Here is a 27,980-nt window from a genome sequence, read left to right on the forward strand (position 1 = left end):
GTTGGTGGGTTCAAGCCCCGCGTCGGGCTCTGTGCTGACAGCTCAGAGCCTGGAGCCTGCTTTGATTCTGTGTCTCCCTCTCTCTTTGCCCCTCGCCTGCTCACACTCTGTCTCTCTCAAAAATAAATAAACATTAAAAAAAATTAAAAAAAAAAAGATGCTAGCAAAAGCAAAGGGACAGAACAACAGTTAATATTTTAAAAGGACAAAATCCAAATTTTACACTGCTGTCATGATAAACATTTAAGAGTCATATGGGATGCATGAAGGCTTTCAGGGACAGAGTGGGAAGGGATGAGGGGGAAAAATCACATGGCACAGTTTATTATCATGAGCACAAATACAATCAGTGCTCAATATTATAATGGCTCATAAAGCAATGTGTTTTCTCATCCAGAAATCAATCTATATACTTGCTATGCAGGTACAGATTGCCTCTAGGTAAACTGCCTATATAAACACATATGAACAAGCCAGTTTACCTTCCCTTTTATTGAATGTTTCCATGTAAATGCAGACAGCTGGAGTCATTATCACACAGCCCAGAGGTCAGAACCCCAGGAGGTCACACTTAGCTCTGTAGAAGCAGTTTCAGACAGGCCATGATCTACATTTTGGTTCTTTCGTAACATTTGCATTCCCTCATATTTTTCAAGACTCAAAAGGCACAGAAAGAAGCCAGAGGCTTTTCTGCAGCTCATTTACCATTCATTTGACCCTAAACATCATTTTGTGCCCTAAGGTCTGGCACTGCCTTGCAGAGAAAGAACAAACTGTCCTGAACCATGAGAATTCTGAGTACATGCTCCTTTGGGTATTCTTTCTTGATTTTGTCATAGTTTCTGAGAATCTTGCACATGTTAAGTGGCTCCAGCACTTAATTTTTAACAAGGTGTCTTGCAAGGAGAGACCATAGCAGAATTCCAACAAATTACTAACATAGGTACTCAGGAAGCAAAGAGAAACTAATGTTCAGCTTTGCTAACAGATGTGTCTTCCCAAATAGTAAAAATGGAAAGTGTCCAGTCATTTGATATTCAAAACGAAATACAACAATTCCTCCTTGAATAACTCTAAATCTGTTAATATCAAAACACCTTTTCTTTTTATCAATCATATTCAGTTGGCAAATGGAGAAACTCAAGCTCCTAAAAATAAGTGACTCGTAAAAGTCAATTACTAAGTGGTGATACCAGATATTGGATGTAGTCTCTGCTACCCCAGACTCTAAACTATAATGGCCCACAGTCCATAAGCCAAGCTCTTATTTTCAAAGTAAACGTAAATTGTCCCACAGATGAAACAAATCTCTCTCTGCCATGGAGGTAAGAACAGTCAATGAGATGTTCAGTAATCTCTTTCGATACAAATTGAGAAAGGCTTAATAATTACCACAGGTAGACCTCCTCGGGAAAGGTAAGGGGCTCCTATCTCTTTCCACTCTCCTCCTCCCATCAACCTCCAAATTACACATACCAGAGCCACAAATGCTGAAACCTGGTTGGTTTATATGACACTGACAGGCAAGTGACTGACAGACTATCGTTATAGATGTTGGGTAAGGCAAACTACTGATAAGCCCAGCAAGTGTTAAATTATAATGTGTCACACATGAGGGAAAGGTTAAAATTGTGCCACTCATCATGATACATATCAAAAAATTATAAACTCTAATTACTGAAGATTTCAAACACATATTAAACTAGTGGGGAAAATAAAATGAATCCCCTCATATCCAGCTCAATGCCAAAAGTTATTAAACTGTGACCAATTTGTTTTATCTATTCTTCAACCATAAAATATTTTGAAGCAAATTCCATACATCATATCATTTGATCCATAAATTCTTCAGCATATAACCATAATGTATATATTCAAGCTCTATTTCCCCTACAGGGATGTAATACAGCATAGTAAATTGTGGAGGAGGCTCATTATAGAGATGCTTGAGTTCTACCTACTACCATTTCAAAATTACAGATTCTTGGGGCACCTGAGTGGCTCATTCTGTTGAGCATCTGACTCTTGATTTTGGTTCAGGTCATGATCCCTGGGTTGTGGGACTCGTAAGTGGGGGTAGACTGTCCTCCACTAGTTTTCAAATCATACTGAGATACCTCAGCAGCTGCCAAAGGACTGGGGGAAGGTTCAGGAAAAGAATCCGGTCTAGCCATCCCACCCCTTCCCTTCTCATCACTTCCACAGAGCATCACTGCTTTTGTTCTACACACCACAGTGCCCAGGGACATCCTGTCTGGAAAAGATGATTTTTTTAAAAAGCTTCTGACTGGAACTTCAACTTCTTTCTGAGATTTTCAGATACCTGTTTTTGTTTTTTTGGTCCATTCCTGTGAAAATCAGAAGCTCTAAAAACATTGACCAGTTTTCTGAAATGGTCTGATATTTTACTACTTCTATTATGAGTGAAAGTTAACTTACTGGTATATACCAGTTTTAACTGGTGACTGAGTAGATCACTCTCAGTCTTTAGTTCTCGCTATATAGCTCAGAAGACCACCCTAAGTTCATTCACAGAGAAGCATCTTTCCTGGAAACAATCTTTTAACTCCTTCTTTTTCCTTCAAACATGGCTGAAACATTCCAAATGAGCAGCCTGCATGTAAGCTGTGGCCCAGTTCTAGGTCCATGCACACTCATACTTCTTCCCCATAATACTATCATTTTTTTCATTTCTATAACTCCTAAACAGAATTTTGATAATGAAATGTACCATTTAATCTCAGTACCATTTGACAATGCCTTCTTTAAGTTGTTATAATAGCAGATGGCAATACAAAGATGTACAAAGGTGACAGCAGTAATCTGCTAAATTGCAGAATTGGTTACAGTGGCCACAAAACCTATCAAAATCCAACAGACGTGTTCCCACAGAAGACAATCAGGTGGCCAACAAACATATGAAAAGATGCTCAATCTCACTACACATCAGGGAAATGCAAATCAAAACCACATTGTGATATCACTTCACACCAGTCAGAACATCAGTTATTAAAAAGACAAGAGGATAGGGCACCTGGGTGGCTCAGTGGATTAAAGCCCCATGTCAGGCTCTGTGCTGACAGTTCAGAGCCTGGAGCCTGCTTCAGATTCTGTGTCTCCCCCACCCCTCTCTGCCTCTCCCCTGCTCTCTCTGTCTCTCTCTGTCTCTCTCTCCCAAAAATAAATAAATATTAAAAACAAAAAAGAAGACAAGAGGAGTCCCTGGCTGGCTCAGTCAGAAGAGCATGCAACTCTTGATCTCAGGGTCGTGAGTTCGAGCCCCACATTGGGTGTAGAGATTACTTAAATGAATAAATAAACACAACAAGAAATAACAATTGTTACTGTTAACAAGAAAAAAATAACAAGAAAAAAAACACAAGAAATAACAATTGTTGGCAAAGATGTGGAGAAAAGGGAACTCTCATGCATTGTTGGTGGGAATGTAAACTGGTGCAGTCATTACAGGAAACAATATGGAGGTTCCTCAAAAAATACCAAATGACCTAGGAATTCCACTACTGGGTATCTGCCCAAAGAAAACAAAAACATTAGTTTAAAAAACATATATATGCACCCCTAGGTTTACTGCAGCACTATTTATAGTAAGTAAGATACGGACACAACCTAAGTGCCCATGATAGATGAATGATAAAAATGTGGTATGAGCAAGCAACTTTTTTTTTTAAGTTTACTTATTTATTTTGAGGGAGACAGAGACAGTGCAAGTTGGGGAGGGGCAGAGAGGGAGGGAGAGAGACAGAATCCCAAGCCGACTCTGTGCTGCCTGTGCAGAGCCTGACATGGGGCTCAAACCCATGAAACTGCAAGATCATGACCTGAGCTGAAACCAAGAGTCAGATGCTTAACCGACTGAGCCACCCACGTGCCTCAAGCATGTAACTCTTGATTTCAAGGTTGTAAGTTTAAGCCTCATGCTGGAGGTAGAGTTTACTTAAAAAAAAAAAAAGAGAGAGAGATGTTGTATGTATATTTACAATGAAATATTACTCAGCTATTAAAAGAATGAAATCTTGCCATTTGTGATAACATGGATGAACCTACAGTGTATTTGCTATGTAAAGTAAGGCAGAAAAGATAAATACCATGTAATTTCACTTACATGTGGAACCTAAAAAAACAAACGAATAAAAAACAGAAACAGACTACATAAATACAGAGAACAAAATGATGGTTGCTAGAGGAGAGGAGAGAGGGGAATGGGTGAAATAAGTGAAGGGAATTAAGAGGTACAAACACCCAGTTATAAAATACATCACAGAGATGAAAAGTACAGCATAGGGGATATAATCAATAATACTGTAATAACATTGTATTCTGACAGATGGTGACTACTCTTAATGTGGTGAGCATTGGTTATGTATATGATTGTCGAATCACTGTGTCATACATCTGAACTCTTACAATATCTTGTATACTGACTGTACTTCAATAACAAAAACATTGTTCATTTATTTTAAGAGAGAGAGAGAGAGAGAGAGAGCACATATGAGCAGGGGAGGGTCAGAGAGAGAACGAGACAGAGGATAGGAAGCAGGCTCCAGGCTGACAGCAGAGAGCCCCCAACGCGGGGCTCAAACTTATGAACTGTGAGATCATGACATGAGCCAAAGTTGGAGGCCCAACTGACTGAGACCCAGGTGCCCCAGAAACATTTTTTGTTTTGTTTTGTTTTTAAAGCATAAAACAAACAGTCATGTTTTTAAAAGCCTCACTTATGTCTTGTAATGGCTTCATATTTAGTTTGGAAAGAAAAACCAAAATATTCTACTCTGATTTTACAATCTCTTCAATGAATGACCTAATACAATGCTCTCATAGTTCATTTCATTTATTCACAAATATTAACTGAACATTTAGTAGTTTAACATTTATTTATTTTTGAGAAACAGCGTGAGCAGTGGAGGGGCAGAGAGAGAGGGAGATACAGAAACCGAAGCAGGCTCCAGGCTCTAGGCTGTCAGCACAGAGCTGGATGTGGGCCTGAACTCATAAACCGCAAGATCGTGACATAAACTGAAGTTGGACACTTAACCGACTCAGCCACCCAGGCACCCCTGAACATCTAGTAGTTTAAATTGTGCTAGTCACAAAGTGAGTTAGAAACTACTCCCAGCCTGGATCTGACAGTTACCTTTACATAGATGATATCTGACACCATGAATACTGAAGAGCTTTCGGAATCACTAGCAAGGGCAACAACAAATGAGAACTCGAAAAGAAGCAGTTAACTAGTAGGAAAACTAAGAAAAGGCAGCATTGGGGAGATGAATGAAGGAGAAAGTTTTAAGAAGGAAGTATTACTGCTATACAAATTCAAAAAGAAGTAAAGGCAAAGTAACTTGATTTATAGTGACAGCCTTGGGATTGTGAGGTGGGCCTCCCTCCCACAACAGACACTTACTTCCTCCCTGCCAGCTAGCAGTACAGCGAAGAGACTCACTACTTACTACGGATTGTATGAGAGGGATGACCGGATAAAGGCTGCTGCCAGAGAGGGAAAACGTAACCTAAGGAAGGGCTCTGGATCAGTGATGTGTGACCATAAGGTCTAGGTGACCAAGCTGATAGGAGGGAATACAAGGAACCACAAAGTTGACAACAAGCTACCATGATTTTCATTTATTCCTACAACTCAGTGAACTCTTATGAGTATTACGTAGAAACCGCTGTGAAGGAAAAAAATGGGGGGGGGGGGGAGTACAAATCCCTAACAAATGATCAATGCACAGCTTTGCCTTCAGACATCTTAGTTTAGCAAAGGAGCCTAGATGCATGTACAACTGACAGTGACATAAGCTAGACTGTATCCTATGGGATAGTGGGGCACGTGGCACCGGGTGGGCAGGGGTGATGAGAAGCAGCGGGCTTGGGGATGAAGAATTCTGCTCTCCTGCAGTCTTGCCCTTCATTGATTGTGCAAAGGCAGGATTAAGCAAGAGAACACATGAAAATGTCTAATAGGACTAGCTTCATACAAGTTCGACATGCTACTTTCTTTCATGGATTCCCTCTGTCTTCATTCAACAAACAATTAAAGCAGTGAATGGAGCGTGAAATCGGGGATGACACAGCAGGATGGGAAGAAAACATGGAAGGCAGGCATAGTGCTTCATTCATTCACAAAGGTACAAGCAGATCTCAATGGACAGGGCCAATGACGGATATGAGATGATTCAGAGACATATATATATATATATATAAGGATTGTGAATGAAGAGAAACAGAGGGCTGATTTAACAACATTTAACATTTGACTGACTTGGTGTTCTTATTCTCTATGCATCATACACAACTGGTCCTGAGTACCCTGACTTCATTCTTTCCAGGTTCCCCAGGCTGAGTTAAGTGGCACAGTCCACCCCTTTGTGGCAGGCAGCCCAGAGGATAACCCTGGAGACCCCGCCTCTTGGAAATGACAAAGATTCTCTCCTTGATGAACTCCAACCATGCTCTTTTAAGCTCTTTCTTACTGGGCCCTGACTTTTGAGTTTCCACAGCCAGAATCAGAGTAACTTAACCTCCCACCCTTGAGATCTACTCAGTCTCTCCAACTAACAAGGTTCTTCATCCTCCATCATTCCCCAGATGATGTCTGTTCCCCTGACCTGACTTCATCAATATTTCTCTTAGGTCAGTGTGACTGTAACCTCCCACCCTTGAGATCTGCTCAATCTCTCCAACTAATTAAATTCCTCATCCTCTACTGTTGGAGAAGTGGATAAAGTACACCAAAGATGGCTGATTGGACTAAAACAAACTCTGGTTTCTAGCTTAGAGACCCCTCCTCCGGTTTCTTCTTCCTTTGTTTGCTGTGCACGCGAAAACCTCCACAGATATGGAGGCTGTCGGCTATAAATTACCCTCCCCACTTGCATTCCAGGCTCAGATCTTTGGAGAAAGTCTCCTCTGAGCCCACCGGTGTACAATAAATCTCCAATCCACCAAGATATCCGAGTGCCGCTTGTTTTTTCCGCCAGCGTTCCAGCCTGGTTCCGTAACACTACCACCCCCCAGGTGATGTCTGCTCACCTGGCCTGCCTTTAGCAAGAATCCTGTTAGGTCAGTTTTGCCAGAATGCCCCCTTACCTCTGATGTTTCTTCTCAGTAATTCTCCATCCACTGACCCCTACTCTGCTCCCTGGCTATAAACCCCACTTTTCGTTGGTGTACTTGGGAGTTCAGCCCTCATCAATCTCCCCCACCAGGAAGCTCACTGCAGTGGTCCCTATATCTATCTTGATCCTGAATAGTCTGCCTTATTGTTTTGTAATAGGTGTCACTGTATGTTGTTTTTCTTTTTTTAAAATTTTTAAAATGTTTATTCATTTTGGGGGGGGGGGGGGGGGGAGGCAGAGAGAGAGCAAGAGATACAGAATCCAAAGCAGGCTCCAGGCTCTGAGCTATCAGCACAGACCAGGATGCAGGGCCCAAAACCACAAACCGTGAGATCATGACTGAGAAGTCAGTTGCTTAACCAACTGGGGTGCCCCTGTTTTTCTTTAATAGTAGTCACACTTTTGTGTAATCCCCTGTTCTTCAGTGTAGACTGGACTTACTAACTTGCTTTTAATGAAGGCATTACAGCAAAACTGGTAAGTCATTTCCAAGATTTGTCTATATAAAGACTGTGGTTGCCATTCTTGAGCTCTCTCCCTCTCATCCATTTGAGTCTTGAGAAGACTACAGCCCTGACTGAAAGCTCAACAGCAATACCACAAAAGATCCTGAGCTGAATTCAATGAACTAAGATGCATCTGGATTCCTTGCTCACAGAAACTGTGGGATAACAAAGGTTCACTGTTTTAAGCCTCTAGTCAGTAAATCCGTACCCACAGGCCAAATGTGGCTCACTGTCTGCTTTTGTAGGTGAAGTTTTATTGTAACACAAAGAGCTACACTCATTCATTTACGCATCTTCTACAGCGGTGTTCATATTACAACAGCAGAGTTGAGTAGCTGTGGCACAGAATGTATAGTGTGCAAAACCTAAAATATTATCTGGCCCTTTACAAAAAAGTGTGCCGACTCCAGGTGCCCTTAAGTTTAGGGGTGATTTGTTATTCAGTAATAGGTAGCTAATGCACTCTGATCCTTTTTTTTTTAATGTTTATTTATTTTTGAGAGAGAGAGAGAGAGAGAGAGAGAGAGAGAACGAGTGGGGGAAAAGCAGAGAAAGAGGGAGATAAGAATCCGAAGCAGGCTCCAGGCTCTGAGCTGTCAGCATAGGGTCTGACACAAGGCTCGAACCCACAAGCTGTGAGATCATGACCTGAGCTGAAGTTGGACGCTTAACCGACTGAGCCATCCAGGTGCCCCCAATGCACTCTGATCCTATAGCATCATGGCCATTCCTCCAGCTATCTTTTAATTATCTCTGTGTGTCTGTTTTTCCACCATATACAAAGTTCCATGTTAGTAGATAATGAATGGTTTAATCAACTTCATATCCCCATTTCCCTGGCACAGAGTCAGACCTTAATAAATGTAGACTGAACCAAGAATGCCTAGACAAATACATTTTACCTACTAACATGGGAAACTCACAACCTAGCAATATATCCTTTAAATAAAGAACATTATAGGGGCATCTGGATGGCTCGGTCGGTTGAGCGTCTGACTTCAGCTCAGGTCATGATCTCACAGTTTGTGAGTTCGAGCCCCGAATCGGGACTTGTGCTGACAGTTCAGAGCATGGAGCCTGCTTCTGATTCTGTATCTCCCTCTCTCTCTGCTCCTCTCCCACTCCTGCTCTCTCTCTCGCAGAGATAAACATTAAGAAAGAAAAGAAAGAAAGAAAGAAAGAAAGAAAGAAAGAAAGAAAGAAAGAAAGAAAGAAAAAGAAAACATTATATTAAGAAGAACCAAAACTACAAATGGTGCTAAAAAATAGCTACTATTTTCAGTTGAATCCATTTTAAAAGTATTTGTTGTCTGTCACAGAAACAATGATTCTAGATCCAGGAAAACTGTTATCTTTTAAACTGGCTACACTTTTATAAAACCTCATGTTTAAAATACCTGTCTGTCCAGGTGTGCTGTTTTGAAGGGACACATGCACCCCCATGTTTATAGCAGCACTATCAACAATAGCCAAAGTATGGAAAGAGCCCAAATGTCCACCAATGGAATGAATGGATAGAGGAGAGGTGGTATATATAGACAATGGAGTATTACCCGGCAATCATAAAGAATTAAATCTTGCCATTTGTAACTATGTGGGTGGAACTAGAGGGTATTTTGCTAAGTGAAATTAGTCAGAAAAAGACAAATATATGACTTCACTCATATGAGGACTTTAAGACACAGAACAGATGAACATAAGGGAAGGGAAGCAGAAATAATATAAAAACAGGAAGGGGGATAAAACATAAGAGACTCATAAATATGGAGAACTGAGGGTTAGTGGAGGGGTTGTGGAAGGGGGGATGGGCTAAATGGGTAAGGGGCACTAAGGAATCTACTTCTGAAATCATTGCTTCACTATATACTAACTAATTTGGATGTAAATTTTAAAAAATAAAAAATAAAGTTAAATTACAAATAAAAAAAATAAAATAAAATACTTTTATGTCAGTTTATATCAGATACTCCCAAGATTGTTGTTATTAGTTCTAACCATGAAACAAACAATGTATCTTCCAGCACTTGGAAATATTATTGAAATTTTCCAAAACACTGTAGAATTTCAGTTTTGTTCCAACAAATTCTGTATGTCAGAATTAAAAACTAAAGTTGGCAGCAGAAACTGTCAAACATAAGTCAACATCCTACACGCAATGATTCATTGTAGCTTCCTATCTCAGTCTGGTTCCCTTCACACTCTGGCTGCCAGAGGCAGGAGTACAATATTGTTGGCAAGATAAAAACTTGGATATTTTTATGATGTTCAATTTTAATTTTAAGGAATATATTCATTATGGGGCACCTGGCTGGCTCAGTTGGTAGAACATGTGACTCTCAATCTCAGGATTGTGAATTCAAGCCCCACATTGGGCATGGAGCCTACTTTAAAAAAAAAAAAAAAAAAGGAATATATTCATTATGACATACAAATGTAATATTTTTAGCTTTTTAAACCTGGATATTTTCTCTGACAAATATCTGTGAAAAGGAGGCATAAAATTTCTATTTTTGTTTTGATCTTATTACTTACAGGCGAGCACAGGAGGTTAACGTTTACTTTCACGTTCAATGGTAAATTTTTAACTTTTAAGATATGGTCACGTATATTCAAAACTTCCACATAAGAAATCTTACCCTAAAACCTAAATGAAGCCTAAGTTCTGTGGTTAAGAGCTCACACTTTGAACACAAGACACAAATGGGTACAGCCCTGTGTTCAAATCCCAATTGCCCAAATTACAAATCATGTGTCTCTAAGAGTCCTTTCCCTTCTCTGTGAAAAGGGGAAATACTCTGCACCTCACAGGATTATTGTGAAGATTCACTGAGGCTGTGACGCACTTACCACATAGCCAGAAAAGCACTAAATGGTATGAAAGGCCATGACGGTTTTTAAAAATAATTAATGAGTTTATATTTATATGAGACATATGTATTAATAATCTTACTGTGGGTTTGGGAAAGATTTTAAATAGGACACAGAAAGCACAAACTTCAAAAACAAAAAAATCAATAAAGTATCAAAAAAACCCTTTTGCTTTTCAAAAGACACTTATAAAAATGAGAGGACAAGCCACACAGTGGGAGGAGACATTTGCAAAATATGTATCTGACAAGACTTGTATGTAGAATATATAAACACTGTGAAAACTTAATACCAGTAAGAAATACCCCAATAAAAGATAGGCAAAAAACTGAACGTTTTGCCAAAGATACATAGATTGCAAACAAGCAAATGAACATATACTCAACTACATGAGTCATTAGGAAAATGCAAATTAAAGCCACAAAGGACACCACTACACACCCCCAAATGGCTAAAATTAAAAAAAAAATTATGAAACCAAGTGTTGGTGAGGATGTGGAGAAAACAGAACCCTCAACCACTGTTGGTGGAAATGGGTACAATCTCTTTGGAAAGCAGTTTAGATATTTCTCAAAAAATGTAATATACATAACCTACCTAACAACCAGTCATTCTACCCAAGAGAAATGAAAGAATATGTCCTTACAAGGACTTGTACAAGAATGTTCACAGCAGCTTTATTTGTAATAGCCCAAAACTGGAACCAACTCAAATGTCAACCAGCAAGCAACTGTCTAAACAGATTATAACTTACCCATAAAATGGAACATCACTCAAAGACACAATGGAAGGGACTGCTGATATAGGCAATAACATGGATGGATCTCAAAATAAGTATGCTGAGTTAAAAAGCCAAATCAAAACAAAGAGCACATTATCGTATGATTCTATTCACCTGAAATTCTTAAGAATCTAAAGTAATCTAGAATGACAAAAAGCAGATCAAAGTTCCTGGGGATGCAGGGAAGGGAGAGAGAGGGAAGCTCTGGGATGATGAGTGTGCTCATTATTTTGACTGTGGTAAAAGTATCACTGTGTTTACTTGTGAAAATTGATCAAACTGCACATTAAAATTGTGCACTTCATTGAGGTTCATTAGTTCAACCTCAAGAAAGCTGTTTCTTAAAAAACTGCACACGAGATTGATTTTTAATCTTTATATACACTCTATGAACAGACTGCTACTGTGGATTGAATTCTGTCTCCTGAAAAGATACGTTGATGGGGTGCTTGGTTAAGCGTCCAATTCTTGATTTCGGCTCAGATTATGATCTAACAGTTTGTGAGTTTGAGCCCCCATGTCGGGCTCCATGCTGACAGTTAGGAGCCTGCTTGGGATTCTCCCCCCCCCCCCCCCCCCCCCGCCCTCCCTAGTAAACTCTTTCTCTTTCTCTCAAAAATAAATAAACAAACTGTAAAAAGATACACTGACATCCTAACTCCTGGTACCCTGAACAGGATCTTATTTGAAATAGAGTCTTTGCAGATATAGTTAAGATACAAATTAAGATGATTGGTGTACTTACACAAAGAGGAGAGGAGACACAGAGATATGACACACCCATGGGGAGAACACTGTGTGAAGACATGGACATATGGAGAAGACAGCCATGTTATAAAAGAGGCAGAGATTAGAGTGATGCCATCTACAAGCCAACAGTAAGTAAGCAACGCCAGCAAATGCCAGAAGCTAGAAGAGGATTCTCTCTTTCAGGTTTCAGAGGGAATGTGGTCCTGCTGACACACTGATTTCTGACTTCTAGTCTTCAGAACTGTGAGACAGTAAACCTGCCGTTTGAAGCCACCCAGTTTGTGGAACAGCTCTAGGAAACCAACGTGGCCTTAAAAAGACTTAAGGAGTCATATATTTATTTGAAAACATATTCAGTATTTACTTCTAAAAGCAGGTATTCTTTTTTTAAATTTTTTTTTTACATTTATTTATTTTTGAGAGAGACAGAGAGTGAGTGAGCGAGCACAAGCGGGGGAGGGGCAGAGAGAGGAGACACAAGCCGAATGAAGCAGGCCCCAGGCTCCGAGCTGTCAGCACCTGAGCCAAAGTCGGATACTGAGCCACCAAGGCGCCCCAGGTATTCTTTTTTTTGTTGTTGTTTATTTATTTTTGAGAGAAAGAGCACGTGCACAGGAGAGAGAGAGAGTGAGGGAGAAAGCATGCACACGAACGGGGAGGGGGGGGGTCAGAGAGAGGGAGAGAGAGAGTTTCCAAAGCATGCTCCACACTGTTAGAGCAGAGTTGATGTAGGGCTCCAACTCAAGAACCATGAGATCATGACTACAGCCAAAATCAAGAGTTGGACACTCAAATGAGCCATTCAGGCACCCCTAAAAGTAGATATTCTATAAAAGAATATTCACGTTCAAAACTTATTTTTTTAAACAAGCGAGTGAGAGAGAGTGCGAGCATGAGCAGGGGAGAGGAGCAGAGAGAATCTCAAGCAGACTCTGGGTGAAATAAAAAGTCAGCTGCTCAATCTACAAGCTACCCAGGCACCCCTCAAAGCCTGTTTTAATCACAGAATTAAACTGGGTCTCACAGATACACAATAAGTGGTTATGTTTTCAAAATGTATATTTTTATATGTAAATATATACAATATAAGTAATATGGTTTCATTTTAATAGCATCTATCCAAATAATGTAGGTAAAGTGCAATTGTTAGTCAACTGCTATTTTTTTTGTTTTTATAAGTGATTTATAACTGATACTTTAAGGTTTTATGTGTATTTTTGAAGCTATAGGAAAGCAATTATGATGATTAAAATGTTGGCATTTAATTGTGATAGCAAATCATTGAGAAAATTTTATGTTTATTGACAACAAATTCACAAATTGATTCTGAAGTTGAGGTTCATTCCTAAATGTCTCTCAGCTGTACAGAGAAACAGAAAAGGGATCCTTATCTAAAGACTTTTCACTTTTTAATTATTCCTTTCACTAACATTGCTATTTTTAACTTCAGCATCTAGTCTCTAAACTATATAGAAATATTTTAGGTGATAAAGAGGAAAATATATTCTCCTTTAGAAAATAAGTTTCCCCAAACTACTGAAAAACAAAATGACCATGATCTTTTTGACCATGATGCTTTGGAAGATATAAGAGGTACCTCTAAGCCTGTTTAGTTTCTAATTTCTTCACTCATCAAGTGAGGAATAGATACTGGACAGTGATGACCTCCTAGGTACTATGGTAGATGCTAGGGATGCAACAGAAATAAGGCCAGGCCTCTGGCTTTGGAGAATCCTCTACTAACGGCGAGGAGCACAGGAGAGGGACAGGTAAAGTGAGCAGGATGAGGAGGGGTATGCCTGTAAAGCCAATTATTACAATATAAATACTTGTGGATTATACTATTTTAGAAACATTCATATAATTGAGATATGTGACACTGTAGAAGTTTGAAGAAGCCAACCTAACCTGTTGGTTTGATATATTTGTATATTGTGGTATCATTGCTAAGGTAGCTTTAGCTAACATCTTTACCATGGCACATAATTATCATTTCCTTTTTGTGTTGAGAATAGTTGCCATCTAGTCTCTTAGCAATTCTGAAGTGTTGAATACGGTATTGTTCACTACAATCATTATGTTGGGCATTAGATTTCCAGGACTTATTTAGCTACTAGTTGCAAGTTTGTACCCTTAAAACATCTGCTCAACACCCCCAGCCCACAGGCCTTGGTAACGACCATTCTACTCTCTGGTTTCCCAAGGTGAGTTTTTTTAGATTCCACATAAAAGTGATATCATACAGTATTTGTGCCTCCCTCTCTGACTTATCAGCATAAGGCCCTCAAGGTCCATTCATGTTGTCACAAATGGCAGGATTTCCTTCTTCTTCACAGCTGCATAATATTCCAGCATGATCCCACCCCCCCCATGTATTTGTCTATATTACACCCTTAAACACACATAAGAAAGCACTACTACCTTTAAAGAAACCAAAACTGACAAAATGATACATCTCTCAGAGAAAAAAATATTTATTAACTATGTGATGTGTTCACTGTTAGGAAGATTAAATATGTTCTCGCTGAACCATTAAATAAGAACAGACAAAAACGGCAAAGCTGCAATTTTATCCCCCTAATTGTCTCACAGACTATATGTCTCAAACTCAAATATGAACATTGGTTTTTCATCCAAAATACAGGCAAAGAAATAATAAGCAAACTGCAAAGCAGGTATGCAAAGAAATGCACATCCTAAGCTGACCTACTCCAACCTCAACTGAACTCAGAATCAAGGACAGGAACTGGTTAATAATGATGATTACCTTTTCCAACTTTAGGTTCTTCTTCCTCACTTATTGAATTGTGAGTTAAAAAACAAACAAAAAACTCCCAAACTATGAAAATTCTTAGTATAGTGCCCAACCCATAACAAGGGCTCAACCAGTGGAAATGTATTATTCAGAACACATGATCTGAGTTTTCAACTCTCAAACCAAGTCAAGTACATTCCCACTACCTTTTTTTTTTTTTTAACTTTTTATTTACTTATTTTGAGAGAGACAGAGACAGCGCGAGTGGGGAAGGGCAGAGAGAGGGAGAGAGAATCCCAAGCAGACTCTGCACTACCAGCACAGAGCCCAACGTGAAGCTCAAATTCACGAACTGTGAGATCATGGCCTGAGCCCAAATCAAGAGTCGGACGCTTAACTGACTGAGCCACCCCAGCAACCCAAGGACATTCCCACTACTTAAAAATGATTATGTCCTATATCTAGAAAGATACAAGCTCAGAAGGTTTACTTAATAATCAGAAAGTAAAGGTTACTTTGCACTTCCTCCTATTCCTCATTGGCCAGTTCCATCACAAAAATTGCAGGAAAGATAGCATTAAGAAGTTCTAACAAGTAAATAAATTCTTACTGCTGCATCTAGTCAACTTCATGTAGGGATACAAACTTCAAAGTATTTTTTTCTTTTGTTTTCCTCACTCATTTCAAGATTGACACAGCCCTGATTTTATCCAGGTACAACTGGGAGGTGGAGGAGTGGAGAGAGTAGGTGCATAACTAAAGGAACAACAGGGAAAAACAGAAGGATTTTATATCTTAGAACTAGACCAAGGGTCTAATGCCACTGTACACTGTAGCAAGAAACTACTAGAGACAACCGTGCAAAGAAGCTTGGCTGTGTTCCAGCAAAACTTCATTTATGGGGCACCTGGGCGGCTCTGTTGGTTGAGTGTCTGACTTCAGCTCAGGTCAAGATCTTACAGTTCCTAGATTCAAGCCCTGCATGGAGCTTGCTGCTATCGGTGCAGAGCTTGCTTTGGATCCATTGTCTCCCTCTCTCTGCCCCTCCCCACTCTCTCTTTCTCAAAAATAAATATTTAAATTGTTTTTAATGTTTATTTTTGAGAGACAGCATGAGTGGGGGAGGGGTGGAGAGAGAGAGAGGGAAGCACAGAATCTGAAGCAAGCTCCAGGCTCTGAGCTGTCAGCACAGAGCCTGACAGAAGGCCCGAACCCACGAGCCGTGAGATCTTGACCTGAGCCGAAGTCGGACGCTTAACCGACTGAGCCATCCAGGTGCCCCTGAAATTTTTTTTAAATGTTTATTTTTGAGGGGCACCTGGGTGGCTCAGTCGGTTAAGCACCCAACTTCAGCTCAGGTAGTGATCTCACGGTTTCTGGGTTCGGGCCCGCATCGGGCTCTGTGCTGACAGCTCAGAGCCTGGAGCCTGCTTTGGATTCTGTGTCTCCCTCACTCTCTGCCCCTCCCCCACTGGCACTCTGTTGGTCTCTCTCTCTCTCTCTCTCAAAAATAAACATTTAAAAAATTAAAAATAAATAAAATAAAAATACTTCATTTATTATGGATAGTGAAATTTGAGTTTCATGTAATTTTCAGTATGTTATACAATATTCTTCTTTCAACTTTTTTCCAACCACTGAAAAATATAAAATCCACATGGGCCATACAAAAACAGGCAGTGGGCCAGATTTGGCCAATGTTTCTATGTAAACTATGTTTCAGGCCTACCCAGCAAAGACTTGACTTTTGAGGTATCCCCAATTAGTTACTTACAGATCCTTTATATCTGAGAGAGAGCAAAAGTGAGTGAGAATTTTAATTTTTTTTAACATTTACTTATTTTTGAGAGACAGAGACCGAGAATGAGCAGGGGAGGAACAGAGAGAGAGGGAGTCACAGAATCCGAAGCAGGCTCCAGGCTCTGAGCTGTCAGCACAGAGCCTGATGTGGGGCTTGAACCCACGAACTGTGAGATCATGACCTGAGCTGAAGTCAGTTGCTTAACTGACTGAGCCACCCAGGCACCCCAAAAGTGAGTGAGAATTTTAAAGGGTGTATGTGAATGTATGTGTGTGTGTGTGTGTGTGTGTGTGTGTGTGTGTGTGTTGTGTGTGTGTGTGTGTGTGTGTGTGTGTGTATTGTGTTAGGCATGTTCTTCATGTTTCATCAAAAAACAAGGTGTCTGGGTGCAACATAGTTTGAAGGATGGAATAAATAGTTAAGGATTAAGTATACAGATAAGGGTATATCTTAAATGTTTATCTATTTTTGAGAGGGAAAGAATGCACACACACTCAAGAGAGGGGCAGAGAGAGAGAAAGACAGAAAATCCCAAGCAGGCTCCACACTGTCAGTGCAGAGCCCAATGTTGGGCACAAACCTATGAACCATGAGATCATGACCTAGGCCGAAATCAAGAGTCAGGACACTCAACTGACTGAGCCACCCAGGGGCCCCAAGGGTTTATCTTAGATGCGATTTTTGAAGATCAAAAATTCCAAGGAAAAAAGGGTAAATTCTTTTTAGAGGTGTGAAACTCAGAACAAGCTCTGAGCCGACTGACATAAAAGTGTGAGCTATGTTGTGCTAAGGAGTCCATTGCTCAAATTTGAAAGTCATACCAGTTGTATCCAGGTCATGAGAACTGGACAGAAAGACAATCTGTATTTGTATACACAGACTTTATATAGTCTTGGATACAAATGAACATCCACACTATATCCAAATCCTTAACACTGAGCTTCACAAGGGAAAATAATTTCCAATGGTTTCTTTGACATGTTAGAATCTAGCCAAAATTAAGGACATGCTCTAGAACTCAAGACAAAGACCCACAGGACACTTTCCACTGGTAGTAACAACTACTATTTAAATAAAATAAATTGCCATAACATAACCCTCAAATGTAGAGGGTAATAGTCTGTTGTACAAAGTATGCAATAGGGGAAGTTTCAGGTTATATTTAGTACATCAAAATAAAAGTCTATAAAGTCAGTGTTTTTCATGCTGCCTCTTACAAGTTTGAAGCCAGGGTTGTTTTCATGTCTTTTACGGTCCTCCTTAAACACTTGTATTTTGTTTCAGAGCATAGTCTTTTATTTTTAACTTTCAAGAAAAATGTTTTCTGGCAATGAGCATAGCTCTTTTAGTTTCTATCATTCTGTTAGAGTTCATAAATATGCCAAGAAAGTGAACAGGAGAGTGAGAAGGAATGTGAGCAGGTATGGGTCTTGTGCAATACTGAGGCGGTGTGAGAAATGTTTGATATTACATGTATTCAAAGTCAAACAACTGCTTGTGTGAAGAGCACCTGTTGGTCACAGTTCATGTGCCAAAACCGTGGCGTGCCTTAAAGGGGAAGAACTGTGTCTGATTCATCACTACATCTTTATTTAGCAGAGTAGGCACCTAATAAAAATTAGTTGAATAATGCATGAAAGCCATTAATCCTATACCACTATGCACAATATAATAATGCCCCTGCCTCGGGGAGCCTGGGTGGCTCAGTCAGTTGAGCGTCCGGCTTCAGCTCAGGTCACGATCTCGTGGTTCTGTGCTGACAGCTCTGTGCTGTCATCGGGCTCTGTGCTGACAGCTCAGAGCCTGGAGCCTGCTTCGGATTCTGTCTCCCTCTCTCTCTGCCCCTCCCCCGCTCGTGGTCTGTCTCTCTCTCTCTCTAAAATAAATAAACATTAAAATATTTTTTTTTTTTAAATAACGCCTCTGCCTCTGTAGGTTGGTGGTGAGGAATTTATGAGATAGTAAATGATGCTCAATAATGGCAGTTATTTTTACTTCGTTCTAAAGAGGAACAAACTGAGGTTTAACAAGATTACGTAACTTGTCTAACAGAGTGGTGCTGAAATGGGTGTGCCTAATTTCAAAGTCCCTACCCTCCCTGATTCCTATTAACTAAGAAACCTGATTTAATGCTAAAAATAGGCTTACTATAAAATTAGAAAAACAAACAACCTGACTCTCTAAATTGATAAAAAGTCCATGGAAAAACAGACAATTGCCTACTTTTACTAGCTAAGTACCACACTCCTAAAATAAGGAATAATAGGGGCGCCTGGGTGGTTCAGACAGCTAAGCGTCTGACTTTGGCTTAGGTCATGATCTTGTAGTTCATGGGTTTGAGCCCCACGTCGGGCTCTGTGCTGGCAGCTTGGAGCCTGGAGCCTGCTTCGGATTCTGTGTCTCCATCTCTTTCTGCCCCTCCTCTGCTTGCATTCTGTCTCTCTCTCAAAAATAAACATTAAATTTTTTTTTTAAATAAAATAAGGAATAATGGTCATTCTCTCTGCAGTAAAGGACAGAGAAATCACAGAAGCAGAAGTCCCTTATTATCACCTGAGAACTGTATCACCAGAATGGGTGGAAAAATATTTCCCCTTAACTCAACAGAACAAGCAATACTTCTTAATAATTATTCTTCCTCCTTGGGGCACTGGGGTGGCTCAGTTGGTTAAGCGTCCCACTCTTGATTTTGGCTCAAGTCATGATCTCATGGTCAAGATCTCACAGTGGTGAGATCGTGCCCTGCATCAAGCTCTGGACTGGGCATGGAACCTGATTAAGATTCTCTCTCTCTCCCTCTGCCCCTACCTACCCCCATCTCTCTCAAGAAAAATATATTCTTCCTCCTTTGATTTGAAGTCTAGACAAAAGGAAAATATCCAGTTGTTTTGAAGGTCATTATAAAAATAACTACCTCCTTGAGCATAAACGCAATTTTATTCATGCGTACTTTTGCTACTGTCCGAAAAATAAATAAAATATGGTTGGTCTCAAATGTTGTTTTATATATCTTAATTTTTTTTTTATAAAGGAAATTCCTTAGGACCCCAAATCTGAAATTAAAACTGTTTCCAGTAACTTTTCACTCTTGGCTCAAGAGTAGTTTGGAGTCTGCTTGTAAATGTTGATTTCAGAGGACACTTCCAAAAGCCTATCTGTTTAGCAAGAGAGAGCTCAATATTTTCACTAAACCTCATAAAATTTGTAACAATTCAAACTCTGAAGCCTTTAAATTCTGTCTTTAAATCCAATCAATTCAAAATTGATACAATTATACGTACCTAAGAGACACCTGACATAGTAAGGAATAAAATCTAATGTTAGCATCGATAATGGTCCTTTAATGCTACTATTCTCTTCAAAAGTTATTGAAAGAGTTGATAATTTTCAAGTAAATGTTTCCCTCCCAAAGTATAGCTCCTGTAGTATATATAGCTGGCTGTAAGACAAACAGACTTACAGAAGTTTAAAAAAGCGTTCCTGATAATTGTTTCCCTGTCAAATTTAAATACAGAACTTAAAACAAACTCTAAAAATGAACTTATAGAAAAAAGAGAAATAACACACAGCATGTAAATATCCCTCTCACCATCTAGTTGAAATATTCAAATACTTAAGTCATGAGTCCATAAACAAACTTAAGTACTATAGAGTAAACGTAATAAAAAGAAAAGGAAGTCTCTCTTTACTGCAGCCTCCTGTCAGCACTAAAACAGGAACACTTCATCTCAGAAACAAAATCTAAACCCTTCACAGTTAGCATATTTTAACATATGGCTTAATGTTGCAGGGACTTTTTAGAACCTAAAAATCTAAAAACAATTCTCAATAGCTGTAACAAAAACTAAAATGAGGCAAATTAAGTCTGAAAACAAAACAAAACAAAACACCCTAACCTTTTAGTTAAAATGGTCTCCAGATTTTTGATGTCCTTCCTTCCTAGGTTACATTCAATAGCTTCTGCATTCCTTTGCTCAACCATTTCAATAACAAAGAATGCTCTATGAACACCCCCCAACCCCCACTCAAAACATCACAAACTAATCTCACCACCAAAATTCAAAGAAAAACTCCTCACAGAAACATGTTCTAATAAGCCAAAGCAATCTATCTTTAAACTAAGGGGGAAAAATCAATTGTTTCCAAATATTACTTTGATGATTATATAATTTTTAAAGACAGCACAGCAGTTTTGGGGAACAGCTAAAACAACTTACAGGATTTGTGAAGAAATGGAAAAATGAGTTCTAGTTTTGCACAGTTCCAATCCAGCACAATCTGGGGATAGTGTTCAGTCTTTAATTACAGACTGAGAGGTTTCAGTGGAACCTCTTCAAAGTGTATTCCCCACTGCTGCATCCACTGAGGCAGGAATCTCGCTGCAATCACTAGGTGTCTTGACCTCCAGCCAACCATGACTTTGCACTCACCTTAGCTCTTCCTCCGGTAACCCATTTAGTCTCACACTATCGGGGCGATCTCGTCTTCTCCGGTAGAGACCTGAGTGGGACAGCTCTTTAAGCTGTAATGCAGTCATACTTCTCTCTACACATCAGTTATTGACAGTCTGAAGCATTTATGCCGAGCAGCGTGGCTGCTAGGGCTCAGCACGAACGTGTCTCTTGCCGGGACTTTAGTACACCTGACCAGAGTTGGAAACCTCCAGGCAAGCGGGCTAAGCACAGCTTCCTGTTTCTCTGTTGGTACACACCCTCCTCAGCAAGGCCTGGCCTGCCTTATCTCTGGGCCTTGCACCTTGGGGGAGGGGATGGGGGGAGGTGTCAGGGACCTGGGTCTCACGTGTTTACTAATAAGCAAAGTTTAATTGTTATGAATAATCACACCAATTCCTTTATAAATCTTTCCAGCATCATTCTGAATTAAAATTAGGCTAAAAAGCTCCAGTAGGGTAATGACTAAAGGGTCCTGCCCTATTTTATTTGCCAGGAAATGCACGAAGACTCCACAAGCAGCTGTCAGTATAAAGAAGTGCCTGGTCATCAAGAGCTCTTTGGGATATTTTCCTTTAAAAAAAAAAAAAAAAAAAAGGCACAATTGTGAGGGAAACAGTGCAATTCCTCCCTTTCCCCATTCTATCTGAAATCCTTTTTAAATTTTTTTTTTTTTTTAACATTTTTATTTATTTTTGAGACAGAGAGAGATAGAGCATGAACGGCGGGAGGGCCAGAGAGAGAGGGAGACACAGAATCGGAAGCAGGCTCCAGGCTCTGAGCTGTCAGCACAGAGCCTGATGCGGGGCTCGAACTCACGGACGGTGAGATCGTGACCCGAGCGAAGTCGGACGCTCAACCGACTGAGCCACCCAGGTGCCCCTATCTGAAATCCTTTTTAGAAAAGAAGTGTCTTTTCCCCCCTAGATGTTACTCAAAAATTCATAACTGAAAGGAACGTGGTTTCTTCTATCAACCTCCATTCAGTGATTTTCTAAATCTGTTTAACTACCTATTCTAAAAATTCCCTCTCATCAAATATGCACCTCAGTGTAATCAACACTGTCTGCCTAAAGGTGTTTTGGGTGCCTATGCAGCCCTAGTAGATGCACATTTGACACCAGATGGTGACAAAGATAGAAAGGGGCTCTGTTTTAGTGTGTGTGGGGTATAGGTGAGTGTTTGCAAGAGGGGTTCGCAAATAATGGAGGACAAATAACATGGAGCAAGTCTTTACTGTTACAGTTCCAAATGATGTTAGTGCAACAGCATGCAGGATTGTAGCCTCCAGTTCTGATTCAGTTCCACTCAGTATACAGCACTGTCTCACAGATACAGTCTAGAGCCTTGGCAACTTCTTAGCCAATAGTTTGACTTTATGGTTTCAATAATTTCTCCTTGAGTGATCTGTATCAACCTCCTTCCCTTCTAGAATCCCCTCAACAAGAGCACAGAGAAATGTCTCTGAAACTTCTTTTTGCATCAAGGGTTAAAGAATTAACATATTCCCCTGAGAGTATCTATATTATAAATACAAATATTAAGGCACCCACAAGGAAGATGGGGGTCCATATCTTACTCCTTCACCCAGGACACGCAGATGTTAGCTCCCTTCAGGGCCACAATTGTCACCTTGGCTCCACCACCCCAGCGGAAAACAGACAACTTACAGCTGCCATCAAAATGTAACATACATTTTTTAATTATTTTTTTTAATGTTTATTTTTGAGAAAGAGACAGAGTGTGAGTAGGGGAGGAGCAGAGAGAGGGAGACACAGAATCCAAAGCAGGCTCTAGGCTCCAAGCTGTCAGCACAGAGCCTGACACAGGGCTTGAACTCAAGAACCACCTGATCATGACCTGAGCCGAAGTTGGACACTCAATCTACTGAGCCACCCAGGCGCCGCCAAAATGTAACATACTTTTTTTTTTTTTTTTTTTTTTTGAAAGAGAGCACAAGCAGGGGAAGGGAAGAAAAAGAGAGGGAGAGAGAGAGAATCCTAACCAGGCTCCACACTGTCAGAGCAGAGACCAACACGGGGTTCAAACCCATGAACTGAGAGATCATGACCTGAGCTGAAACAAATGGGCAGACACTTAACTGACTGAGCCACCGAGGTGCCCGATAACACACACTTTTAAAGATTCAAGGAAGAAATTACTAATTTTGTTGTTAACACTAGATTTAAATAGTTGTGAAACATGTAAAAGAATCAAGTGACAAATGTTATCTCTTTCAAAAAGGGTAATACTGGAGGCCTCTGGGGAACTTGGGGACAGTAGCAGAAGAAAGCCTTTCTATTACCAAATTCTGTTCAGAACTTTGGATATTCTGCCTATTCAAAAATAAATAAAAAATACATATGTCTTTACATATGTCTTTTGTACAAAGCCCTAGGATCCTACTGAGACCTAAAATACAGAAAAGGTTAAAGTTTACCATAACAAACATAAAATTAGGATTCCTAAAGTGTCTAATTCTTACAGTTTTGTCAAAACAGATGTGAAAAACAAATGAAGAGAAACCACCAATTCTGTTTCTTTTCACTCTAGGCACCACTCTAGATGCTTGATGAATACAATACAAATTAATATTATATTCACTACAAACACAGAGACCTTGACATTGTTTTTTCCTTTTTCAAGTTTTTATTTAAATTCCATTTAGTTAACATAGAGTGTAATATTACTTTCAAGAAAGCTCAACATTAAATAGGACTTGTTTCTATAGAAAGATATAAATAACAGAGTTTGATTTTTAAAAGAGCTTTAAAAAAAGTAATGCAGCATGCTGACAAGGAAAAAGTGCTTGGCAACTACTAAAGGTTAACGAGACAGGAAACACCTAACTGTGTAGGACGAATCCTGTATTTGATGAGTCTAAGGTTAAAGGATGTGAACAGAAAAAAAAAAGTTCCCAAGCTATATAACAAACAAACTGAAACAGTTCTTGCTCTCTGACTTTTAAAATGGTTGTAATGAGGGGTGCCTGGGTGGCTCAGTTGGTTAACCATCGGACTTCAGCTCAGGTCATGATCTTGCAGTTCGTGAGTTAGAGCCCCACAACCAGCTCTCTGCTGTCAGCACAGAGCCTGCTTCTGATCCTTTGTCCCCTATGCCACTCTGGTGCCCCTCCCCGTGTTCATTCATTCTCATTTTCCCTCTCCCTCTCTCCCCCCCCCCCCCCGCCATCTCCCAAAAAATAAATAAGCACTTAAAAAAAATTTATAAAATGGTTGTAATGACAAATAGGAATTTCAGTAAATGAATGCTTAAGGTCTAACGAAATTGTCACAACCAAGTAAAACTAAATTCTGGGGCTGAAGGTAAAGCTCTCTCACATAGTCTCTAGCACCCCTTCGGATGTGCTCTCAGATTTTATTGAGCTATAAGTAGAACCAGCTCTACGATACACGCTGGGAACCCACACAATTTCTGAATAGGAAATTCACAAATGCCACAAAACACACCATTGACCAAGCAGCTCACGGGATAGCCAGATTATCAACTCCTCTCCTCACAACGGTGTTCCTGAACTTCATTCAGCACCAAGGGAGGGAGAGCCCACCCCTGGAACACACAACAGGGCGGTGTCAGCAAAAGTGGCCTCATGTCTTCATCTTTTTTTTGTTAACTTTTATACTTTTCCATAGAAACAGAGCTCTCAGTTGTGCCCTCTGTTGACAGCACAGAGGGAGGCCTGTGCCAGTGCATTTTCTGTGGGTCTCTATACAGGGAAATAGTTCATTCTGCACTCCAAACAATCTCTGAGGACCAATGCGGAATACTCCTCTCTCATACTCCTATACAGCATCACTCACCTGGGATTCTGCCTCTTCTCAGAGGCTTCCAGGCATCAAGTGTTCACTACCAGGCAGCACTCCAGAACTCCCAGAGCTTTCCTCAGCCCCCATGCCCAGTGGTTGTTAAGGAGCAACAGCTCACAAAAGTTGTTAAGGTGAAGCATCTTCTATCCCACTTTCAATACAGTACAGTTGGGCTGTGAACCTGATTACAACTTTTGTTCACTTGTCTCCAAACTGTTAGGTTCTCTTTGAATCCGTACTTTGACTCCTGGCATAATTAGATATCTGTTCCAGCTTAACGTCATCAGAATAGCTGATAATATCTTTTATAAATTTAAGCCCTTTATTGAGATGACTAAATACAAAGTTCTACAGAGCCTCACACAAGGTCCTGTTCTGCCAGGCTAACATCTAACCCAGTGGTTTTTCACCTTTCAGAAGGTCAGGAACCTTTTATGAACCTGACAAAAGTTAATGACTCAGAAAATGCATGTGAACACAAAGTTTTATCATCATTTCAGGGAAACGATAGATTCTTCAGAAGCCAACAGATGGACTTTACCTTGGATCTTCTGACTTGCACTGATCTTCCCCTTCTCTGGAAACCTGCAACACCACGGTGTAGGATTTTGGATCTCATTTGTTCAATAAGTTTTCACTCAGTGCTCTGCACTGGGCTAGGCACTGTTTCAGAAGAGTTCCTTTGTCTCCCCTTAACGTCTCCGAACCAATCTTTCTTCCACTTATCTTACCCTCTTCCAATCTATCCTCCAAATTTCAAAGTGCTCTTTAAATTTTTTTGTTTCTTTATTTTTGAGAGAGAGAGAGAGAGAGAGTGAGCAGGGGAGGGACAGAGAGGAAGAAAGAGAATTCCAAGCAGGCTGGATTTCATGAACCATGAGATCACGACCTGAGCTGAAATCAAGTTAGATGCTTAACCAACTGAGCCATCCAGGTGCCCCGTCAAAGTGTTCTTTTAAAATATCATGTATTGATCCTGCTGAAAAACTCTTGACTGGCTCACTGCCATGGGGCGCCAAGTGAACCCTGCTGAGCCCATGCCCTCCCACACTTGCACTGAATTCCGGGAGGTTCCCAGGACAGGCATCACTTCCTCTCACCTCCTGGCCTTTCCACATGCAGCTTTATAAGACTAGAAGATGGACCAACTCCTAATCATCCCACTACGACTCAGTGCAAGGATCATCACTTATAAGAAGCATTTCTAGACCCTAAGCACCCACAGTTCCCTTTCTGTTGTTCCGAGTGCCTTCCCCTGGCAACTGTGCTCCTGTCCTCATAATCACACAGCCTCACAACAGGTTGCTTCTCTACCCACCTCTCCCCTTAGCATAACAGGTCTGTGAGGGTAGTAATGTATCAGATCATTTACAACTGTGTCCACAAGACCAGATACATGGTAGACGTTTGCATTATTTAAATAAGTTCTTTGATTTAGTGGTTCAACCAATTGATTTTGACAGCCTAATCACTTTACAGTGCTACTTATGAGATTTTGAAACTTTTTTTTTTTTGCATTTGACATTCAACATTACCTAAATGAGATTTTTAAAAGGCACACCTATTCTATACTTTTACAAAAATTTACTTTCTTGGTGATACTGTAAAAAGTCAAAAGCTTTTGTAGAGTTGAACAGTACCTCCCACGGTATAAACACTTCCCACTTGGGACTGGAATAAAAAAAAAAATTTAGCCTAGATTTTTACCTATACCTGACATGATCTAGTTTTTCTAAGTTGAAGTATAATTCACATACAGTCTAATACTAGGTTTGGGCGTACATATAATGACTCAACAATTCTATACATTACTCAGTGCTCATCATGATAAGTGTACTCCTATAACACAGTCCAGGTTTTAGTGTACTTGGTCTAAGTACTCCTTCAGGCACGAAAGGGTAAAGAAACCTAGTTAAACATCAAACTTCTAAAACTGATCATTAGTATTACTAAACTGTGAATCTTTCTCCTACACAGAAATAAGACAGCGACAAACCAGATTCCATGGCAGAGTTAAGTGGGCCTCATTAGCAGTAACTTTTGTACTAGCTACTAAGAGCCTGTAAACTGGCTGAGCAGTTGTACATTTCCAGGCCATTTATTTCCTTGTGTGACACATAATAAGAGAATAATTTTATGTTTTGCAACTAATTTTGAACTTAATGAAAATGAATCCTTTTTAAAATTTTATCTTATGAATAATCATTTACAGGGGAAAGCAAAGTCTCTAGTAAAGTAAGAATATCGTCCTTTCTCACTATGTCTAACACATTCATTTCCTAAATATTTATCAGCCCTGCTATCTCTCTAAATGAGACCTCTCTAGAGTGCTCTGGGCTATCAATATGCAGGAAGGACGCAGTACTGAAAACAGATCTGCTGCTTAAGAGTTCTAACTCTGACATGCCATCATAAGTAGGTTGAAGATGAAATTAACTAGAACAAAGAACATGGGAAGGTAGAATAAACTGCCTAAAAAACCAGGCCAGAGTCAAAAAAAAAAAAAAAATCACCAAAAAAACGATGCCATTCATAAGGAGATGACACCACAACAAGTCCCTCTGAATTTTTTCCTTAATCAGCTTTTCTGTAACTCAAGCTGGACACACCTGAGTGGACAGCCTGACCTGTCATCAGAGGCTTGTGAGAACTTCACTGCATCGTTCCGAGCCAGACACACACTGAAGTTTCTCTCATGACCAACAACATGAGGTCATCTGCAGTACTTTGTTAGATAATTAAAGACTGTTCTCAAAAGATGCTGTCAAAATATGGTGAATTCTATTTCCAAAGGAATTTGAAATAAAATTTCAAGTAACTTATCCCATCCACATTTTGAAAGGGCTAAGTACGGGGTAAGTTGGTGTAAGGGTACAAGAAAGAAACCAGAAATATTCCATGTTTGTCAGTCTTCTTGCTATGCTTGACATATAAGCACACAGGAAGTCATTTCACTATGAAAATCCTCAATTTTTCCATTTAGAAACACAAGAAACCAAATTAGATGATTATCACTGGTCTTTCCCCTATATTAAAAGGACTTGATTTTAAGAAAGGACCTGAGTAACATGATGTGCCAATGTCGACTAAGTTCTGACACAG

General features: G+C 39.9%; 1 protein-coding gene across 3 annotated transcripts in view; it reads right to left on the minus strand.

The window, feature by feature from the left end:
• LIMS1 (LIM zinc finger domain containing 1) overlaps positions 1-27,980 on the minus strand; it is a 156,455-nt gene that overhangs the window by 48,253 nt on the left and 80,222 nt on the right. The window contains exon 1 of one of the 3 annotated variants that reach the window (XM_042931838.1): positions 21,031-21,615. The exons of the other annotated variants lie outside the window; for them this stretch is intronic. Within the exon in view, the coding sequence (XP_042787772.1) occupies positions 21,031-21,137 (107 nt within the window). The 5' untranslated portion in view covers positions 21,138-21,615. Of the gene's footprint in view, positions 1-21,030; positions 21,616-27,980 lie in introns of those variants that run through there. 3 annotated transcript variants of the gene reach the window in all.

The sequence above is a fragment of the Panthera leo genome, chromosome A3, assembly GCF_018350215.1.
Source record: "Panthera leo isolate Ple1 chromosome A3, P.leo_Ple1_pat1.1, whole genome shotgun sequence".
Lineage (NCBI taxonomy): Eukaryota > Metazoa > Chordata > Mammalia > Carnivora > Felidae > Panthera > Panthera leo.